At 54.9% G+C, this 18,823-nt stretch overlaps 1 protein-coding gene across 18 annotated transcripts in view; it reads left to right on the top strand.

The window, feature by feature from the left end:
* The window catches only part of MEF2D (myocyte enhancer factor 2D), a 49,030-nt gene that overhangs the window by 14,193 nt on the left and 16,014 nt on the right, over positions 1 to 18,823 (top strand). For 14 of the 18 annotated variants that reach the window (XM_052670808.1, XM_052670807.1, XM_052670803.1 and 11 more), the window contains 3 exons: positions 9,418 to 9,688; positions 13,009 to 13,212; positions 18,147 to 18,284. In XM_052670808.1, coding sequence (XP_052526768.1) covers positions 9,635 to 9,688; positions 13,009 to 13,212; positions 18,147 to 18,284 — 396 coding nt within the window. In that variant the 5' untranslated portion in view covers positions 9,418 to 9,634. Of the gene's footprint in view, positions 1 to 9,417; positions 9,689 to 13,008; positions 13,213 to 18,146; positions 18,285 to 18,445; positions 18,581 to 18,823 lie in introns of all 18 variants that reach the window. The other 4 variants (XM_052670810.1, XM_052670804.1, XM_052670805.1 and 1 more) reach the window with 2 other exon arrangements.

Below are 18,823 nucleotides of genomic sequence, written 5' to 3'. Positions count from 1 at the left end.
GGTGCCCTTCGCCCCCGACCCCAGCCATGTGCTCCTTGGTCCAGCTTTGTTCAGGCTGAGTTTTGTAATGTCAGGAAATGAGCTGGCTGTGGGAGGGGAGGCAGTGGGAGCAGAAGGCTGCTTTGTGGTCGGAATGGAGGATGCCGGAAGGCTGAGCGCAATTCTTCCCTTGGGTGAGACTGCAGCTCGGCTTGGAGCGGGTGCACAGCACCTTTGGGGTCCCTCTCTGTGCCTCAGTTTCCCCTTAGTGGCTCTCTGGTGCTGGGACAGTGCTGGTAAATGAGCATCTTGCATGGCTCAGCTTAAAGCATCCGTGTGTTGGTGCTGTTCTGGTTGTGCAGGGGCCTCTGCGTGTTTGCACCTGGAGCCTCATCCCACCTGCAGACGCCAGGCTCTGAGCTGGGGTTGGTCTAGTCTTGAATGTGGAGGTTGGTGGCCCTGCATGTGGCATTGGCTTGATGATCCTTGAGGTCCCTTCCAACCCTGGTCATTCTGTGGGGCTGGAGGCTGCCCCACATGTGGATGTGGAATGCACGGACCCCAACCCTGGGGTCTCTGCTTACCCTGGGCTCGTTGCTCGCTGCCTGCTTCCCTCCAGCTCACAGCCATTCCCTTTTTTTTTGCAGCTCGATGCTCGGTAGCAGACACTGAAGCTGCAGGTGTCTGCATTGCAGGTACGACTGCTCCCAAGCATCCCCATGCACCAGCACGGCCCTGGCTGTTCCCCGCATCCCAAGGCAGCAAACAGCAAATGGGCACAGAGCAAAGCAGAGAAACCAGGGCAGCCGGGGACAACTCGTCCCTGAGTGGATGAGACCTGTGGCCATAGCGCTGTTATTTTGTCCCCAGGAATAAGGACGTTGTGGTTCAGCGAGGTCTCAGCGCGTTCTCCCTTTCCTGACCTTCCCTGCCTGTTTATTGCTGTTACAGTAAATGTTTTCATCTCTGCTGTCTGTAATGCACTTGCGGTAGGGGCTGCGCCTCGTCCCCGTTTGATGCGGGATCTTTGGTTTCGTGTAATGGATATTCCTCCTATTGATTTCGATAGCAGATACAGAAAGATTTTAAAAATAATCTGCTCCTAGCTCCTGGAAGGAGGGGGGCTCTTCTCTCTCTGCCTGACAAGCACTTTGCTGCGTTCTGATGGCTTTTTAGTGCCGGAGAGGGGCAGGGCACGGGTGATCTATTTGAGGCTTGGAGATGGGAAGTGATGGCCGTTTCCCTGCAAGGTCAGGAGCAAGGACTTCTGGAGACCTGCTCTGCTGCCCTGAATCTGGAACAGCTCCATAGGCTGCGCTGGAGCACGGCCCTGCTCTGTTGCAATCTGCACCGGTGCTGCACCAGCGCTGCGTTTCGGTCAGCTCGGTGGGCAGTTTGGGTTTCCAGCCTCTCTCTGCCCAAACACATCTGGTGCAGGAGCTGTTCTAAGGGCTGTGACCTTAATTGAATCAACTCCTTCATGTCCTGGAGACAGCTGTGTCATCTCCTGCAGCCGTGCTGGGTAATCACGTGCCCGTTACCACGTGCACAGAGCTGCAGGGTCTGTGCCAGCCTGCCTTTCTCCATGGGATTTTGCAGCAGAAGTCTGCTTTCCCTCCGACAAGGAAAAGACCTGAGGTCACTCTGTCTGCTCCTTGGCCGTCTTGGGCATTGCATCACATTCTTTTTATAATCATCAGAGTTTGCATTCCGACGCAGACCTGGGCATGCCGGGATCCCACCGTGCTGCACGCCGGAGCGCCCGCAGACACAGCCGGGCTGCAGCCAGCCTGTCTCCTTGAAGCCCCACTCACTCTTTCCACCAGAGAGATAAAATTAGCAGCTGCTTTTTTTTTTTCCTTGTTGTTTTTTTTGTTATTGTTTCACCACGGGAGTTGCTTCAAACCCTGCCAGCCCAACTTGGTTCCCTTTCGTTGCCCCTCGCTGCACTCCCTGGTTCCTTTCTCCCTATGTTTTCGTTGTTGCTGTACACACGGACGCTTTCCTCACCCCCCCTCCCTTATTATTTTTTTTATTTCCACGTTTTCTTTTAAAATTAATATTTCCCTTTTTCCATCCCTCTCCATTGAAAGCAGGGTTTGGAGCCAAACAACGGCTCCGATCCCTCTGTCCAGAGCACAGAGCCCTTATCTATTGCTGCCCTCCTGCCTGCTGCTGGGAGGGGGGGGTTCCACTGAGCCCCCATTGCTCCAATGCACATTTATGGTACGACTGTGCCTCCCTTTGTGTCCGTGGTTGAGTTGCAGAGGGGGTCAGCTGCACAAGAAGGGAGAAACTGAGGCACGGCAGGGATGCGGCTCACCTGCAGGGTCGGAGAGCCGGGATTTCCTCCTCTTGAGATAAAAACAAACACAGGAGGAGGCAGCAAGCACGCTCAGATCTCAAGCACGGCATCATAGAAGGAATAAAACCCAGCCCAGGCACCATTGTGGCACCGTGGATGCTCTGCATTCTGTGGGGCACGGAGCAATTGCTCGTTTGGTCCCCCCCCCTCCATGTGGCCCCATGCTGGTGACTGGTGGCAAGCGGTGGCCGTCCCACTGCGGCCCTGCAGCAGGATCTGCTAAAGCAAACAGGAAGCCGAGCAGGGAGCAGCCCACCTTATTGACTTGCTTGTTTACTGTGGTTCCTCTGAGGTCAGTGCTGGGGTTTTAACACCCTCCTGCTCGTTTCGGCAGCCTGGGGGGGAGCAGGGTGGGAGCGGGGCTCTTGGTTTCCTCCAAGTGGAGGCAGGGGATGGAGGTACGGCCAGGAGCTGCGCCCTGCAGGGTGTGCAGGGGATGCTCAGGTGCAGGAGCTCTCGAGTGTGGGGCTGCTCGGGTTGTGAGATGTGGAGGTGCAGGGATGTTCGGGTGATGGGGTTCTTAGGTGCAGGGATGCTTAAACACAGAGGTGCTGAGGGAAATGCTGTGCCCACATGCATTGCTGCCTCTGGGGAGGGATCTTGGGTGGGTGCAGCTGCTTCGCAAGAAGCCTCAGCCATCCTGAGCTGAGGATCCTCAGCTGGCCTGAGCTTCTGCAGGGTTTTCACTGCTCTGAGGCCGGCACCGCTGTGATCTTGGACAGGCCTGTGTTAGAGCTGATAATACTTCTGCTCGTGCCGGTAATCCTTTTAATATCCACTTCTGTGAAAGCTTCGGTGCAAAGCCTGCAGGGAGGAGGAGGACGGCATCGTTTTAGGCATCGGTTCTGTTCTTCCCTTGCAATATGCTGTACAAGTGCACTGCCCTCAGAAGAGGACGCAGATGGGGTTAAAGCTGCCCTTGGCAGCGTGGCTGTGCTAATGGGAAACATGCTGCAGTGGCATCGACGCGGCCGCTTGCACCTTGGTTTGATTTGAGCTTTTCCACTGTGGCTGTGCTCTCTGGTTGCAGGCTGCAGTGCTGGTGCCTCCCTATGGAAAGTGCTGCACGTGGGCCTCGTTGCCTTTATTAAAAACAAAACAAAAACAGCGTTGTTTGGTGGAAAGCTTCCAGCTGCTTGGCTGAGGAGCAAATTTTTGGGGGGGTAGAAGCTGTCCAGGATGTGAAGGGATGGATGAGCAGCGCGGGATGGGGTTCGTGGAGGTTCCCCCGGGTGAAACCCACCACCAGAGCACTGGGGGAAACCCAGCTCCGTCAATGGGGAGGACAAATGTTCCTGCTGGGTGTGATCTGCCTTCCTCCCGCTGCATTGCAGGACCCCACTGTGGTGTCGGGTGGGGAGATCTGCAGGCAGCATTTGTCCCTTTGGGGCTCGGTGCATTTTGGGGTTTTTCAAGCTCTGGGAGCAGAGCTGTGGCTCCCTGCCTTATCCTTAGAGAGGGGCTGACACTCTCATATGGGGTGATGCCTGATGCTTACCCTAACCATAGTTCCCCATCCATCCTCCCTTCCCACCCCCATCCATTCCTCCCTTCCCACCCCCATCCATCCCCTTACCTCCCCAGTAGCCCCACGCTGAGTTTTGCCATCAGGACCTGCTTTACTTTTGCTCCTGCTGTCAGCGGGTTCAATCTGACAGCCTCCCCGTTTCCATCTGGGCTGGGAGCACAGGATCCATCCCCGAATTCAGCTCCCTCCTTCTCTCCCGTTTTTAATGAGTCAACCTCTCATCTGTCATATTAAACCTCCTCATTACCAGGTATCTAAATTTTGCTCTGACAATAGTGACAGGGGAAGCTGCGATATCATTGCCGCAGCGCGCGGCTCCGGGGAGCTGGCAGGTGGTTATTTCATGCCCTGCAGGGAGCCGTGGGGGTGGGCGACAGAGCCAGATAATGGGCTCTTGCTTCCCATCGTTTAGAAAACTGTACTTAGTACAGGGGAAAAATCATCCCAGTTCTGAGGCTGCTTACGGGGTGGGGGGGGGAGGAGGCGAGGTGTTGGGATGCTCCCACGTGGGAAACGGGCAGCGCTGTGGCGGTGGGTGCCTGGGGGGGGTGGGGGGGTATGGGATGCTGTCATGCAGGAGATGGGCATTGCTGTGGTGGTGGGTGTGGGGGGTGGTGGGGTGTCCAAGGGATGTCCTCTCTCCCAGCAGGGTTGGATCCTGAATGAGGATGCTGCTGCCACCGGGGCTGCCGCTCAGGATTGCGGTGAAGCCCATTGTGGGCAGCTTTGGAGGTCAATTCAGCAAAGTGCTGCCTGGCACCTCTGCTCTGCAGCCCTCTGGTTGCTGATTTCCCCAAAGCCTTTCAACCCTCCCCCCCCCCCTTAATTCAACACGCGAGTATCGGTGCTCCAGCATCGCTGCAGGGCTGTGCTTTCCTCCCCAGGCTCGGCCGTTCTTGGCACAACCCGTGGTTTTGTTACAGCTCAGCAGAGCTGGCAGCGCAGTTGGCATCTGCTTTCCTCCAGAGAATGCCTGAATCTGGGTCAGGAATGTTTCTACCTTCAAATTCCTCAGGGGTTTGGCTGAATCTGGCCCAGATTCTGCTCTCTGGAGCCTCCCATGGTGATACCTGTGGCTGTAGGATGCATCCAGCAGGAGCCAGGTATCCACCAGAGTGCATTGCCCAGCACTTTGCTGCACAAAGCTGGTGCCAGCTGCAGAGACCCGTGCTGCTGCACCTGCTCCATGAGCAGGATCTGTCCCCAGGAGGGCTGGGGCCGACCGCGCAGCTGTGCATCCCAGCCAGGTTCACACCAGAGCAACGCGCTTCAGCCGCTTTCTTCTCCCCTCCCCCGTGTGCATCTGGAGACTCTGCACAGGAACCCAGATAGCATCATCCTGAAACCAGAATAGAAGCTCTGGAGGGGACCCGAGTGCGTTTGTGTGGTTTTGATCTCGGTTTGGAGATAAAGAGGTGCTAAACAACGCTGAGTGGGTGAGCTAGCCCTTCGCCTGGCGCACGCAGCCTCTGCCATCCGTGCTACCAAAGCTGTGGTTGCTCTCCCATCCCGCGGCGCTGCACGTCCCTGTTTCTGCAGTCCCTGTCCCCCAGGTTGCCATCCTGGGTGGGATGTGATGGTTCGCTGGGATGGCAGTGGGTGCGGAGCTGTGATGGCTCGGAGGGGTGACAGTGGCACGGTGATGGAGAGCGCAGGGGGGTGATGGCAGGCATGGGAGAGATGGCAGTGGTTGATGTGGAGTACGGCGTAGAGCAGAGACAGTGCAGGAGGAAGAGGAAGAACGGCGCCCAGCAGCATGGGCGCTGTGGCTGAATGAATCAGGGGGTTGTTTTCCACCCTCCTCGGGAGGAGGAAGCTGGTCCTGTGTGTCCTGAAAGCGGCAAGGAGGAAACGAAAAGTCCTTGGTGTCGGTGCAGAGGATATGTCAAAAACAACAATTAAGTCACAACAGGGAGGTCTGGCCATCAGCGAGAGAGGAAACAGGAAGGCAAGAACTAGAGCAGGTTCAAGAGGTGACCGGATCTGGCTCCGTATCCTTGAGAGGAGGAAGTCCAGGCCTCGTGGTGAGACAGATGTGTGGCACTGTGGAGTTGGGAACCTTGGCTGTGCAGTGGATTTTGGCCATGGGAGAACCTGAGTCTGTGCAGGTGCTGATGGTGTTGCAGATCCGGGGCTCGGGATCCCTTCTCCTGGTGGAAGCCCATGAAACCCTAACACCCAGGTTGGTGCTGGGTGCCTGTGGAGCATCTCTGTGCACCCACCCGGGGGAGTTCATACCTTGGGATGTGCAGCTCTGCACTCACTGCCTCTTTGCAGCAAATCCTTCATTCCTCCTGCACTGCAGCAGGTGGGAAACGCCACAGCTTCTCTCCCTTTAATTTAGGATTTTCTGCACCGCTCTCAGCCGTTCTCCCATCCACCTCCTCCGCACGATGAGCAGCGCAGGTCCTTTTGGCACCTTGTCAGGGGAGGGCTTTCCTTTTTCCCTTCTTTTTCCTTTCCTTCTTTTCCCTCTTCTTCCCTTCCTTCTTTTCCTCCTTTTTTCCCTCTCCTTCCTTCCCGACTCTCTGCCTTTCCCTCTCCCCACCCTTGTGCCCTCTTCCCTGCACCAGCTCAGGGAGGACTTTGCTAAACCCAGGTGCCTCAAAATTAAGATCTGGACTCCCAAACAGCACCCCTTTACTTTTATTTTCCGTGAAGCCCTCCAAATTTTGCAGTCCCTTTTCATGCCACGCTGGGCTCTGCACTGATGCCCACAAACAGGCTGGAAAGTGCAGAGCTATGCGGAGGCTGCGCTTGAAATACAAACACTTTGTTGTTGTTGGTTGGAAAGAATATATTTACTGCTTTTATTTGCCTTCCTCTCCCTGGGTCTTTGGGATCCACAGGTTTTGATCTCTCCAGCTGCGCTGTCAGCGTTTGGTTTATTTGGAGCTGATGCTGTGCTGAGATCACAGGTGGGGCTGCAGGAGAGGACAGCTTCATTGTGTCAGCTTGGAGGGGGGAAGGCGTGCATGGAGCTGGCTTTGGTGAGGAGGAGATGCTATAAAAGGGCATTAAAAACAGCAAGCGGGCAACAGAAAGTGGATGTGAAGCTCCCAGTGCCTCTCTGTGCGAAACGTGGGTCTGTGCAGTGGGAAAGGGAGCAGTTTTGGAACGGTGCAAAGGGTCCCACGCAGCACTGGGGTAAGATCATTTAGCAACAGGTAAAACAGATTGGGAATAAAAATATATAGCCAGTCAGGAACTCAGAAATAAGGGCTTGGAGGAGAGCAGCTCTCTGCCTGCCAGCACTTAGAGCTGTGGACTCAGCACCCCCAAATTCCTTGTTTTGTGCAAACATCTCCCAGCTGAGAGCCTCCTTTTCTTCTCATCCCTTCCCCTATTTGCAAACTGCTAACTCTGCTCCCTCCCTCGTCTACCCAATTTAAAGCAATTTACTCGGAGCCAGAGTTGAATTACTCAGCACAGAGTTAACCAGCACCTGCTTGGAGTTAATTGGCATGTGTGTTAATTGCTCTGCCAGAGTCATCCTTGTGAGAAGCACATGAGGGGTGCTGGAGTGGGGGGCGAAGTGGAGTGGGATGATTCCTTTTGCTGGGGCTGCAGAGGTTCTCCATTGTCTCGTAAGGGTTGGGCTTTGCCTTTCTGCCACTATGACATGCTGGGGTGTTGTATCAGCTTGGGGAGATGGGCTGCTTGTAGCAGGGTGGGGATGGAGATGTGGATGTGGGTGCTTTATTGCAGGTGCTGAGCAGAAAGTGGAGTCTAGGGGGGGGTGGACGGTGAGATTTGTGAAACAGCCACCTGGTCAGGAAGCCAGAAAGAATACCTGGCTTTAAAATACATTGGGGAAGGGTGGGGGATGCTCCAATGCCCCCAAAACCTCAACTAAAGCACCAGGAGAGAAAAGGGCTGGGGGAAGGGGATCTGTGTTGGTGCAGCTGGGCTTTGCTTGCAGCTCGGCGAGGGAAACGTGGTTTAGTGCCCAAGCAAGGGCTGAGCTGGGCTTTGCTCATCTGCAAACCCTTTGGAAGTGTGGTGAAGCTCTTCCACATCCTGGGAAGAAGTTCCCCAAATGGATGAGGTTAAAATAATGCTTCCTTTCGCTCGGCTTGGGTTTATAGCCTGTGTTCTCCAGTGCTAATTGCTGCTGCTGGGGATGCCTGCTGTCAGGGTTGGATGGCCGATGCGTTGTCACCCTTTGGGAGGGTTTCCTTCTCCCAAGTGCTGCAGCAACAGGGGAGGCATCAGCATGCTGCCCTTGCTCTGGGTGCAGAGCTGCTGCTCGGTGCTGAGGATGGGAACGATGCGTTGGCAGCCGTGTTGCAGAAGTGCCACCTCCAAGGGGAAAAGCTGCAAAGGAAGCCTTGCAGAAAGTTCTTCCTCCTCCCACTTTTCTCGGTGCGTGCAAAACCCTCGTGGCTCCCAGCTTGCTCCTGCACAGGCTGGTGCAGGTGGGAATGGGGAGCAGAACCTGGCAGAGTCTCCGTTGCACCGCTGCTTGGCTGGGAGGGGATGCACGCAGCAGTTTGGATAAACGATGATCAACAAATGCAATCTCAGCGTGCTTGTCCTTGCACTGATCTTTCCTGTTGGGATTTATTGGGGAAAAAGAAAAGGCTTTCTATTGTCCTTCACCTCTCCTGGCTTCTGAATGCTTGGCTGCTCCATGGAGCCAACACTGGGTGATGAGAGGGGGGGATCATCCTCTTCCCCTTCCAGTGCTCGAATCAGCTCTGAGATCGCCGGGTGCAGTGCAGGATGAATAACTGTGCCAAAAAAATAAATAGGGCGAGTGAGTCACAGAGCTCTGAACCCTGACAAATGAAGTGGGAGGGGAGAAGGTGGGGGGGGGGGGGAACCACTGGGGCTGGGCTGGCGAAGGATGGGGCGAGGGTCCCTGGAGGGTGGCTGTGGGATAGGAGAGGAGCTCAGGTTTTGGGTGCTGGGGGAGGGAGGAGGTTCTCTCTGGTCGCATCGCTTGTGAGCAGCCTGAGAGCTCGGTGCTGCCAAGTGGAGGCAGATAGGGAGCTATTCTGGGACTGGCGTTTCCCTCAGCCTGAGCCTTGGCACGGGGCACCCTTGTGTTAAGTGCGACGTTATCACTGCCCTTATTCAGCCACTCGAAGAAAGAACATGGAGAAAAACAGAGGGGAAAGGCACTCGGTGCCTCTGCTGCCCCATCCCACCCATTTGCACTGGGAAATGGGGCTGGGGGTGCTGTGTTTCATGGGGTGCCCTGACCCGGCTTCCTTCCCTGTCCTCCTTCGCCCTGCCCCTAAGAATTAGGTTTCTGTGCCTGGTTATACGGGCATATTTCTTTCTTTACTTCGAGTAATCAAATAAAGACATTTTAAAATTCAACATTGGAGATGTATGCAGGAACTGGAGATGGATTTAAATTGCCTGAGCTAATCACCAGCTGCTTGTGGCATTATTAAGAGGGGGAGAAAAAAAGAAGTCATCACATCCTGGGAGGATGGTAGCGATGGCATGCCGGGGGGGTTCCCTGAAATTGGGAGGGAGGGGATGCCCCTCAAAACCATGGGCTTGGATCTCACCTCTGCCTCTGTCCCTGCAGGTTTCTGATGGCTCAGCCCCACTGGACTCGCCGGAGGGTGCCATGAACTGAGCATCCAGCTCCTTTTCGTTTGGTTTCCCTTGGTTCTTCATCGTTCCCTCACCCTCCCACCTCCCCCCCCCCCCCAAACATTTTTCATGAGAACATTTTAAAAGGGGGCTCCTCTCGCACTCCCCCGGGTGACGCTGTGCTGCTGCGGTGAGGATCTCCTGAGAAGATGGGGAGGAAAAAGATCCAGATCCAGCGGATCACCGATGAGCGGAACCGGCAGGTGAGTCGTCGTTCCTCCCCCCCCAGGTACCAATTATCACACATTTTGAGACTCTCATTAACTCCCCACTTGCATCCCTTTTGGGCCAAGCTCTGCTTTTCTCATCCAGCCCATAATGCTAAGCCATGGAGGCTGGGTTCAGGCTGCTCGCAGCAGATGCCCCAAGCCCAGCAAACCGCCCTGTTTTCCTCCACCAAGCGCAGAGCTGCTCACACCTAAGCCCTTCCTAGAAGAAAGCATCCTCCCCCCTTAGCTGCCACTTCTCTTCCCTTGCAAAAAACGTATTTCGTTTGACATTTTCCACCAGGCTTTTTCCAATAAGAAACAACCACAACAAGGATCCATTTTTTCTGAACGCTAGCAACCCAAAGGAATTTTAATTCTTTTCAATGGAGCGCTAACTTGTGGCCAGGGCTTTTTCCTCCTCGTGCCAGGTTTTCACTGCATTGACACGGAGCTGTTGACACGTGTGCATGTGTGTACATGCATGGGTAAACGCATCCATGCATCTCACAGGGAAAAAGAAAAGTCATTTCTCCCTCATTTTCATCTTGCTGAGTCCAAGCTGCAGAGTGGCAGCGCTTTGCTGGAGCAGCTTTGCTCTGTGGTTGCTCCACCATTGTGTTTCCTGAGGACGTGGAGGACATCCAGCGCGTGTCCTGCTGCACTTTTCTACTGCTTTTTTATTTGTCCTCCAGGAAAAACAAACTATGCTGTCTATCCCTAATGCTTGAGAAGTGGCAGATAGCAGAACGTGCTGAACCGTCCTACTGCTCCTCAGTCGAACAATAGAAAATGGCAGATTTTCTTCATTATTTGGTGATTAGGGGGTAGGATGGTGTGAAGTGTCTTTGCTAATGACTCCGAAAGCTCGTGGCACTGCTCGTTTCCGTGGCAAGCAGAAAGCAGGGCTTTTGGGGTTGGTAAAGAAGCTGGGGTGTGCTTGCTGGGGATGTGCAGGGGAGTGTGGTGCTGCACGCACGCAGCCAGCCCTGTTTGGAGCTGCAGCAAATGGAAAATCTGTGGTCATGCTGGAGCCGGTGGCACAGCCCAGCACTGTTGTGTAAAGCCTTCGGGATGGGAAAGCAGCATCTTGCTGCCAGCACCGGCAGCCAAAGCAGCAGGAGGCGTTTGGGGCTGTGGTGTGGGGGTCTGCAGCCCTTTCCCACAGTGTCAGATGTGCAGTGAGCCTCAGGTCCCTGGGCTGGTTGCCTTGCTCCAACTCGCTGCTCTCCCGCTGCTGCTGCAGGCGGATATTCCTTCTGGAGATGGGAATATTGTGGCTGGGGGATGCTGGAAACGGGGGGTCACCCGCAGAGCCTCCCTGCTGTGGCTGCGCTCTCCTGGTCCAGCAACAGTCATCCTTAGGGAGCGGGGAGCGCAAGTCTGTGTGGAGGGGACTGGGATTACAGCAGAAGCCAAACCCAGGGGAGGAAAGCAAGTAAGAGTCTCTAATGTCATTAGGGGAATTACTGGAGAGGATTTGCCAGAACAGATCAGACCATCAGTCCTTCAGGGCCAGGCTGCTGACTCTGGCAATGACCAATATGGTCTGCATCAGGGGAAAGGCAAAAATCCCCTGGTAGTGTAGGGCTGTGTGGGGCAGTAATTCCTTCCTGACCCCTTTGGTGATCGGCTTATGCCCTGAAGCATGAGATTTGATTACCCTCTTAGACTTAGAAGGTTAATTCTTTGAGATGGGGCGCGTGCCCACGTGCATCTCAGCCCCTTTGCGTGGCGCAGCGGGGTTTGGTGTTTCCCTGCCCTGTAGCTGCTGGATGTGTAGGGCACACGTAGCTCTGATGCTTTTGGGGCAGGGCTGGTTAAAGGGCAGATGTGTGCTTTTCTCTGCAAGGAGATCTGTGGGCACCAAGAAAAAGGATTGCTTCTGTGCCGTGCCCCTGGGGAGGAAACATCTCCTTCTTCTCAGAGGGATGGGGATCCTTTGGTGCTTTGGTCTGCATGTCACCGCTCAGCTTGCTGTTTCATTCTGGACAGGTGACCTCAGAGCTGAGGGGATCCTGAGAAGTTCAGGGCAGCCCCGAGCGCTCGGTGGTTTCGGGTCCCTGGGTGCCCGCTGGCCACGTGAGCTTGCATTTGGAGCTGGGGCGAGTGATGCACGTGGCGGAGAGCAGCGGGTGAGGTGATTAGAGCCCAATCTTGTTACTGCTTAATCATCTTCAGGAGATGGCTGGGAGGGATGAGATGTGCTCCAGCTCCAGCAGCAGGGATGGGGAGGCATGGGCTGTGCCCTCACAGGTCACTGGGTGCCTGCTGGGCTGTGGCGACGATGCCTTGGGAAGCTCAGGCTCAGCTCCTGTGGCACTGCTGAGCCAAAGTCTCATCAAGCTCCTGCCTCCACACCTCGGGCTGGAGCTGCTCGGCTTCAAGATCAATGCTATGACTGTGGTCCTAAGTGGGATTGAGCCCTACCTTGCACGCAGGCAGCAAGGGAGCAGCCTTCCAGCACTGCAGGGTGTCACAGCTGGTTGCTGCCTGTGCCCCAGCACGCTGCTTCACACACACTTGAAGCAGTGCGGGAGCCTCCCCTCCACGCTTTCCTATTCCTTTCCTCTTGCTTTTTGTTAAGAGAGCAAGTGTTGCACCCTTCTCCATTTGGGGGTTCAGGGGCATTTTGCAGCTGCTTAGAGCATCCATGGGTGCTGTGAGCGGGGTGAGGAGCCCCAAACCAGCCCCTCCAACCAGCTGCATCCTGGTGGGTGTTGGTGCAGACTGGGAATCACTTGGGTTTGGAGCCTGCACCCTGCCCTGGCCACGGCCACCTCCTGTTGCACAACTCTCCCTCCGTGAGATGTTCAGTGCTCATGCAAGGTACCAGGAGAGCAGGAAACAGTGCTGGCAGGTGGAACACGCAGCTCTCTGACTTCTGGGGCACAAAACTGCACTTCACACCTGTGCTTTCACGCTAGGGCCGGGTGACATCCAGGCTGCTGTGATGAGCTAGGAAGAGCTCTGCACTGCGAGAACATTCAACTTCAAACCCCCCCCAGCAACCCGCAGCCCCTGAACAGATGGTAGCTCTGCTGGGGATTTTGCTGAAATTTATTTTCTCTTGATTTGGCAATATGCAATTTCCAATGCTGATAATCATCTCTGCGCTTGTGAAGTGTCTGCCTTGCGAGCCCAAAAATAGGCATCAGCACAAATCTGTTGGGCCATGCAGGAGAGGGAGGTGGGAGAAGAGAGCTTGGGATTGTTGTCCACTTGGGGAAGCTGAGTACAAGAGGTGTCCTCCTGCTGTTACTTTCTTTTGGCTTCTCCTCCAGTGTTCATCCCAAATCTCTTCTGCCTGCTTCCAGGTGACCTTCACCAAGCGCAAGTTCGGCTTGATGAAGAAAGCCTACGAGCTGAGCGTGCTGTGCGACTGCGAGATCGCCCTGATCATTTTCAACCACTCCAACAAGCTGTTCCAGTATGCCAGCACCGACATGGACAAGGTGCTGCTCAAATACACCGAGTACAACGAGCCCCACGAGAGCCGGACCAATGCGGACATCATTGAGGTGAGGCCACATCCACGTCCCACTGTAGCAGGGCTGGCGCGGGGAGGAGGCTGAGCAGAATCTGAAGGGAACGAGGAGACCTCCAGGCTGATTTGGCATCTATTTTATTGGTCAAATTTCGGAGCTGTTGGAAGCCATCTGGAGTGACGTGCCGGTTTACTGCTGTGAAATGGAGGTGCAGCGTGGCTTTTTGGGGATTTTCTGGGTAAATCAGGTTGGGTTTCAGAAGCATCTCCCAGAGCTGCAGCCGGCCCTGTGAACTGTGTCATTTGTACACAGTGGGGCTCCAGGAGGGCAGCAGCAGCTGACACCAAGTGTCATTGGCTGGGGAGGCCTTTGAGTGCCTCTCCTCTGACCTCTGCTCAAAGCACAGCCTGCCTCCCACTGGGTTGATGGAGTTGCCTTTAGTGAATCCTATCTGACCCAGCTCTGTGGCAGGGATGACGAGAGCATAGCATCCAGCCCTTGCTGAGGCTGGCGACACCCACAGCTCCCTCCAAACCAGCAGCCTTGTTCTCAGACACCCCACTCCGGCCATCCCCACCGCATCCTCCTCGTTCCCATGTACCGTTCTGGAGCACAGGATGCTCTCTAAGCTCCCCAGCCACATCGTGGCGATGATGTGACAGAACCACGCGTGTGTCACTCAGCAGCTGCAAGCTGTGTGTGGGCAGCTCCCTTTACGCATGGGCAAATTCAGACAAATGCGAGGGCTGCCTGGGTAATTATTGACATTATGGGCGGGCATCAATTAGCACCGGTGGAACCGTTAGTCACTTTGGGGCTTGCGTGGCGAGGATGCTGCAGACCGTCCTCTCCTGCCTCTTGGACCTGCGATTTGTGCCTTTGAAGCCCTCCGGTGCAATTCAGCCACCTCAGGCAGTGAGCTCAGGCTTTGATTTCATCAAGAAAAAACCAGGCAATCCCACAACCTAGCTCAAAAAATCTGGCTTTTTTTGGGTTCTTTGGTTGTTTTGGTTTTTTTTCCGCCTCCCTGAAGCGTCTCTTTGTGAGCGCTTTGAACCAGCGTCCGCTGCGCTCCTCCTCAGCACCAAGCAGCCAACAAGCAGCTGTCTGGTGACCTTCCTAATTGTTCAGAATGCTCTTTCTGGATGTTATTTGAAGCACTGGTAGTAGCCTTATCCTGGGAACAGCAGGGCCTCATGCACTTCAGTTGCTGCATTTCACAGCCACGGTTCCCTGCCTCGCTCGTCGATGCAACCTTGCCCAGCCTCCCCAGGATGCTCATACTGGAGCTCGCAGCATCGAACAGATTTGTCTCAGCCTAAAAATACCATAAACATTTTGGGCAGCATTCTCTGTTCCCTTATGGTCCAAGACGCAAACACTCCCAAGCCGACAAGTTACACACAGTCCTTGGCACCCAAAGAAATGCAGTGTTTGCACCACATGAAAAGATGAATCTGCATCCAAAGCTGGAGAGAGGAACATGGGAAGCGGAAGGACACTGGTGGATGGTGGGGAGAGGAGCCGAGGCTCGGCATGTCTAGCCAGCAGAGCTGCTGTCATCTGCTCCGAGATCCTGTTCAGGCGGGTTCAAAGCCACTCAGGCAGCCATCCTCGTCCTCATCCCTTCTCCTTGTGTGCAACAGGGCTTGGGCTGCTCCAGGATGTTTCTGTTTTCTATTCCAAACCCTGCTAGGACCCTCCCTGATCGTGGAGTTGGCTGGACTCAGACTGGGTCTCACTAGAGCCCCAGTTCTGTGCAGGTTATTGCTGTCTCACCTGTCAGACCTTCACAGCACGTCTTCTCCTTGGAGGTTCAGGTCATGGTGGGAGGCTTGGCAAACACAGCAGTGGGGTCAGGATCCTGCTCTACCCTATGGGCAAGGGACGCAGCTGCTTATGAGGTCTGCGTTCTGTTTGGAGATGTTTGAGTGACTGAAGGGGTGGCTGCCTCTGTGTGACACCCGGCTCCCATTCCTGCAGGAGAGACACAGCCTTGTGTGCCTCCAGAAGCACTTCAGGGGTATGAGGAGGGGGTGACACAGGCCTGAATCCCTTGCACAGCACAGCAGACAGCAGTGGAGCTTTGCACGGCACAGGGACTGGAGCAGTGGGGCCTTGCATGGCACAGAGACTCAGGGCTGGCACCAGTGGAGCTGTGTGTGGCACAGGGATTCAGATCTGGTGGCAGTGGGGCTTTGCATAGCACAGGGATTCAGCAGACAGCAGTGGAGCCTTGCATGGCACAGGGGTTCAGATCTGGTGGCAGTGGGGCTTTTCATGGCACAGGGATTCAGCAGACAGCAGTGGAGCCTTGCATGGCACAGGGGTTCAGATCTGGTGGCAGTGGGGCTTTGCATAGCACAGGGATTCAGCAGACAGCAGTGGAGCCTTGCATGGCACAGGGGTTCAGATCTGGTGGCAGTGGGGCTTTGCATGGCACAGGGATTCAGCAGACAGCAGTGGAGCCTTGCATGGCACGGGGATTTGGGGTTGGCAGCAGTGAAGCCGAGCTCTTGGGATGAGACACTCAGTGCAGCAGGAGGGGTTTGAGCCCCTCCGCTCCCTGCCTAGCCCCGGCCCTGACTGCTGCAAGCTTTTAAGTCTGAGAAAATCTCTCTGACTGCAGTGAGGGGGAGAAAAGGGGGGGTCCTTAATCGCAGGGCCCGGCCGAGGCCTCAGACAGGCACGCTGAGTGCCACGTGCGCGCCCGGCTGCGGATCACGCCGGCTTTGCTCCTCGCTGTCGCTTCTTGTTTCCCGAAGCCCAGCTGATGTGCCAGCTCCTGGTGAGGGACTGGGACGGGGCAGGGCTGTGGGGATGCTCCAGGTCAGGCAGCGCATCCTCTGCTTTCCCTGGCTGTGTGGCTGGCTCCTGCTTTGCTCCCCGTTCCGTTGCTGCAGGAGGTGCAGGGGCGCCGTGTCCTGATCCTTTCCATCCTTCCCCAAAGTCAGGAGTTGCTTAAATTGCAGCCACCCTCCTTTAAGGGAAGTCGGCTGCATCCTGGCCGAGCATCGCTTCCTCTCACATGCCCGGGGTTTCCTGCTGCTCTCCCACCCTCCTCGGGTTAAAACCCGCTCCTGAACAGGGTGTCAGCAGCCACCAAACCAGGAAAGGGCTTTTTTTTTCTCTTTTTTTTTCCTTTGTGAGGTGATGTTCTCACCCTGGTTTTATCCTTTGGCATTTTTTTTCAGGTGAAGAAACTCAGTTGAAATGGGCTTTTAAGTGAGAAGAGGTCGTTTTCCCTTGCGTTTTCAGCACTGTAGGTTTTAGGAAGGAGGGATTTCCTTTAAGTTTTGTGAACAGAGCTGGGTGGGACAGCTGGCCACGGTGAGGAGAAACACCGCAGCATGGGCACAGCCCCTTATTAGACACCGGAGAGTCTCCCCAGCACAGCTCCTGCTGCACGCATCTGTAGGAAACACAGCTTCATTGCTTCCATGGCTCATGGAACAATGTTTTCCACTTTGCCTCTGAAAGAGAAAGAGAGAGGGGGAAGGAAAATCTCTTTTTTAAGCAAGGAGGGAGACTCAACTTTCCAGCTGCCTCGGCGAAACAAAAGATTTGGGGAAAGAATTTTGCAAAAAAATACGGTTTCCAAAAAAAGGCAAAGCCGGTCCCTTCCCCACTGCAAGAGCACGGTGCGTATTTTTGCGTGCGTCGTACGAAATACAAACAAGGGCAGTGGACAGAAATAGCAAAACAACTGGGAAGAATCCTCAGGAGCCTTCAAAGAGTGGCCTTCAGAACCAACCTTTGGCTCAGCCTTCGAGTTGAGCCCCAGCTCTGGTGTCTGAGCAGCATGGATTGCATGTGCTGCCAGCCGTGCCAATAGAGCGCATTCTGCTGGAGCTGCCCCTCCTGTGTGAAGGGGAAAGAAATGACAGCAATAAGCAGGATTTAGGGGGGATGGCAGCACCAAGTGGGGCTTCACCCCCCAACCGCCATTGTGCCCTCTGTGCTCTGCTGTAAAGACATCACTGTGGGCGCAATCCAAAGGAAGAGCGTGAAACTTGGGGTGGTGAAGCATTCTGAAAGCCTTGTTTCTTTTGGAGAGGTGATGTCAGAATCTGCTGGTTTTCCTTGCTGCTGCTGCTGAATTTACCACGTGAGCGCCATGGCTGGCAAAATGGTGTTGGTTTCTGCAAGCCTGGATGACGTCGAAAGTGGCTGGCGTTGAAGCACGGGTGCAAAGACGGAGGGGTTTCAGCTGGAGGGAGGGGAGCTTACTGGGATGGCAGTGGGAGGCAAACAGCTCCTGGTTGCACTGCCTGCATGGCTCCAGGTAGAGCAGAACGGCTCCAGGATGTTTTGGCCTTGAAGCAGAGGTGTTTTTAGCTGTTTAGGAAGGGAAGAGGAGAATTGTCAAGGCCTTTATTTTTCCCCCTTCTGAATTTGGCATGAAAAGAGATCAAGAATTCCAGGAAATTCTGTAGCTTCGACTTAAAAAAAAAAAATTGGCAAGTGATGGTTCCATAATAACGCCTAATTGCTTTTGGTATTTTGAAAATAAAATGATTAAATGTGCACGCGTAGCACAGGCTGCAGATTGGCTTCTGCTGTGTGAAAAGAGGGACTTTTTGCTCAAACCCTGCTTGGGTTTTTTGCTGAGTGCCCATCCTGCCAAGCTCCTGCATAAGGGAGCGCAGATGACCAGGACTTGTGTCTGCTTTTTGGCCCTGTTTTCTATGTGCAATAACATCTTACCTATTATTTCTAGCAGGAGGGTGCATCCCATCCTCGAGGTTCATTTCCCCTCCTTGTCATCGTGCTGACTGGAGGTGACAAAACCCTCATCTGAGCTCGTATGGGTCCAAATTCAGCACCAGCACACGCTGCTCTTTTGAGATCTAGGCAGTTTTTCCCTCCATCCATCCCTATCATTTAATGCCACCTTTGTGCTGCAGGGACATTCCGGGAGAACCCCACCAGTCCCAGGTCTCAAACTGTCCTGATTGTGTTTTCAGACGTTAAGAAAGAAAGGTTTTAATGGCTGTGACAGCCCGGAACCCGACGGAGATGACTCGATAGACCAGAGCCCCTTGATGGAGGATAAATACCGTAAAGGCAGCGAGGATCTGGATATCCTGTTCAAGCGATACGGTGTAAGTAGCTGCTCTGTGGCCGGAAAGCCTTCATTATTCTGTTTTTCTTCTGTTCGATTTCCCCCCCAACCTCGTCCCCACTCCTTCCCCAACACCCCTGCTGCCCCCTTCCCTCCCTCCTCCCCTTTCCCCCTTCCCCCTCCCCCCCCAACGTCACACAGGCGCTGAACAAGAAGCACAGGGAATGCGAAAGCCCGGAAGGGGATGAAGTGTTTGCACTGACCCCGCAGACGGAGGAGAAATATAAAAAGATTGATGAGGAGTTTGATAAAATGATGCAGAGTTACCGGCTCGCAGTGAGTAGCTGGTGGCCTGCAGCCCTTCCCGCCCCGGCTGCCTCTGGGTGACGGGGGTCTTGCATGGCTTTGCTTTGGAGCCGTGCTGTGCCGTGGGAACCAGGGCCCTGAATGCACCCAGAGGGGCAGGAAACGAGGGCAGAAAAGGGGGGAAAGTGGCTGGTGGTGGAAGCGGCACCAGGAGCTGTTGGGGACCCTCTGGTCTCCCAGCTGGAGATGTGGGAGCAGCCCCCCGGGCGACTC

This window comes from Tympanuchus pallidicinctus, unplaced genomic scaffold (assembly GCF_026119805.1).
Source record: "Tympanuchus pallidicinctus isolate F22 unplaced genomic scaffold, pur_lepc_1.0 scaffold97, whole genome shotgun sequence".
Classification (NCBI taxonomy): Eukaryota; Metazoa; Chordata; class Aves; order Galliformes; family Phasianidae; genus Tympanuchus; species Tympanuchus pallidicinctus.
Note: the sequence above shows the minus strand (reverse complement) of the source record. Positions and strands in the feature narration are given on the sequence as shown.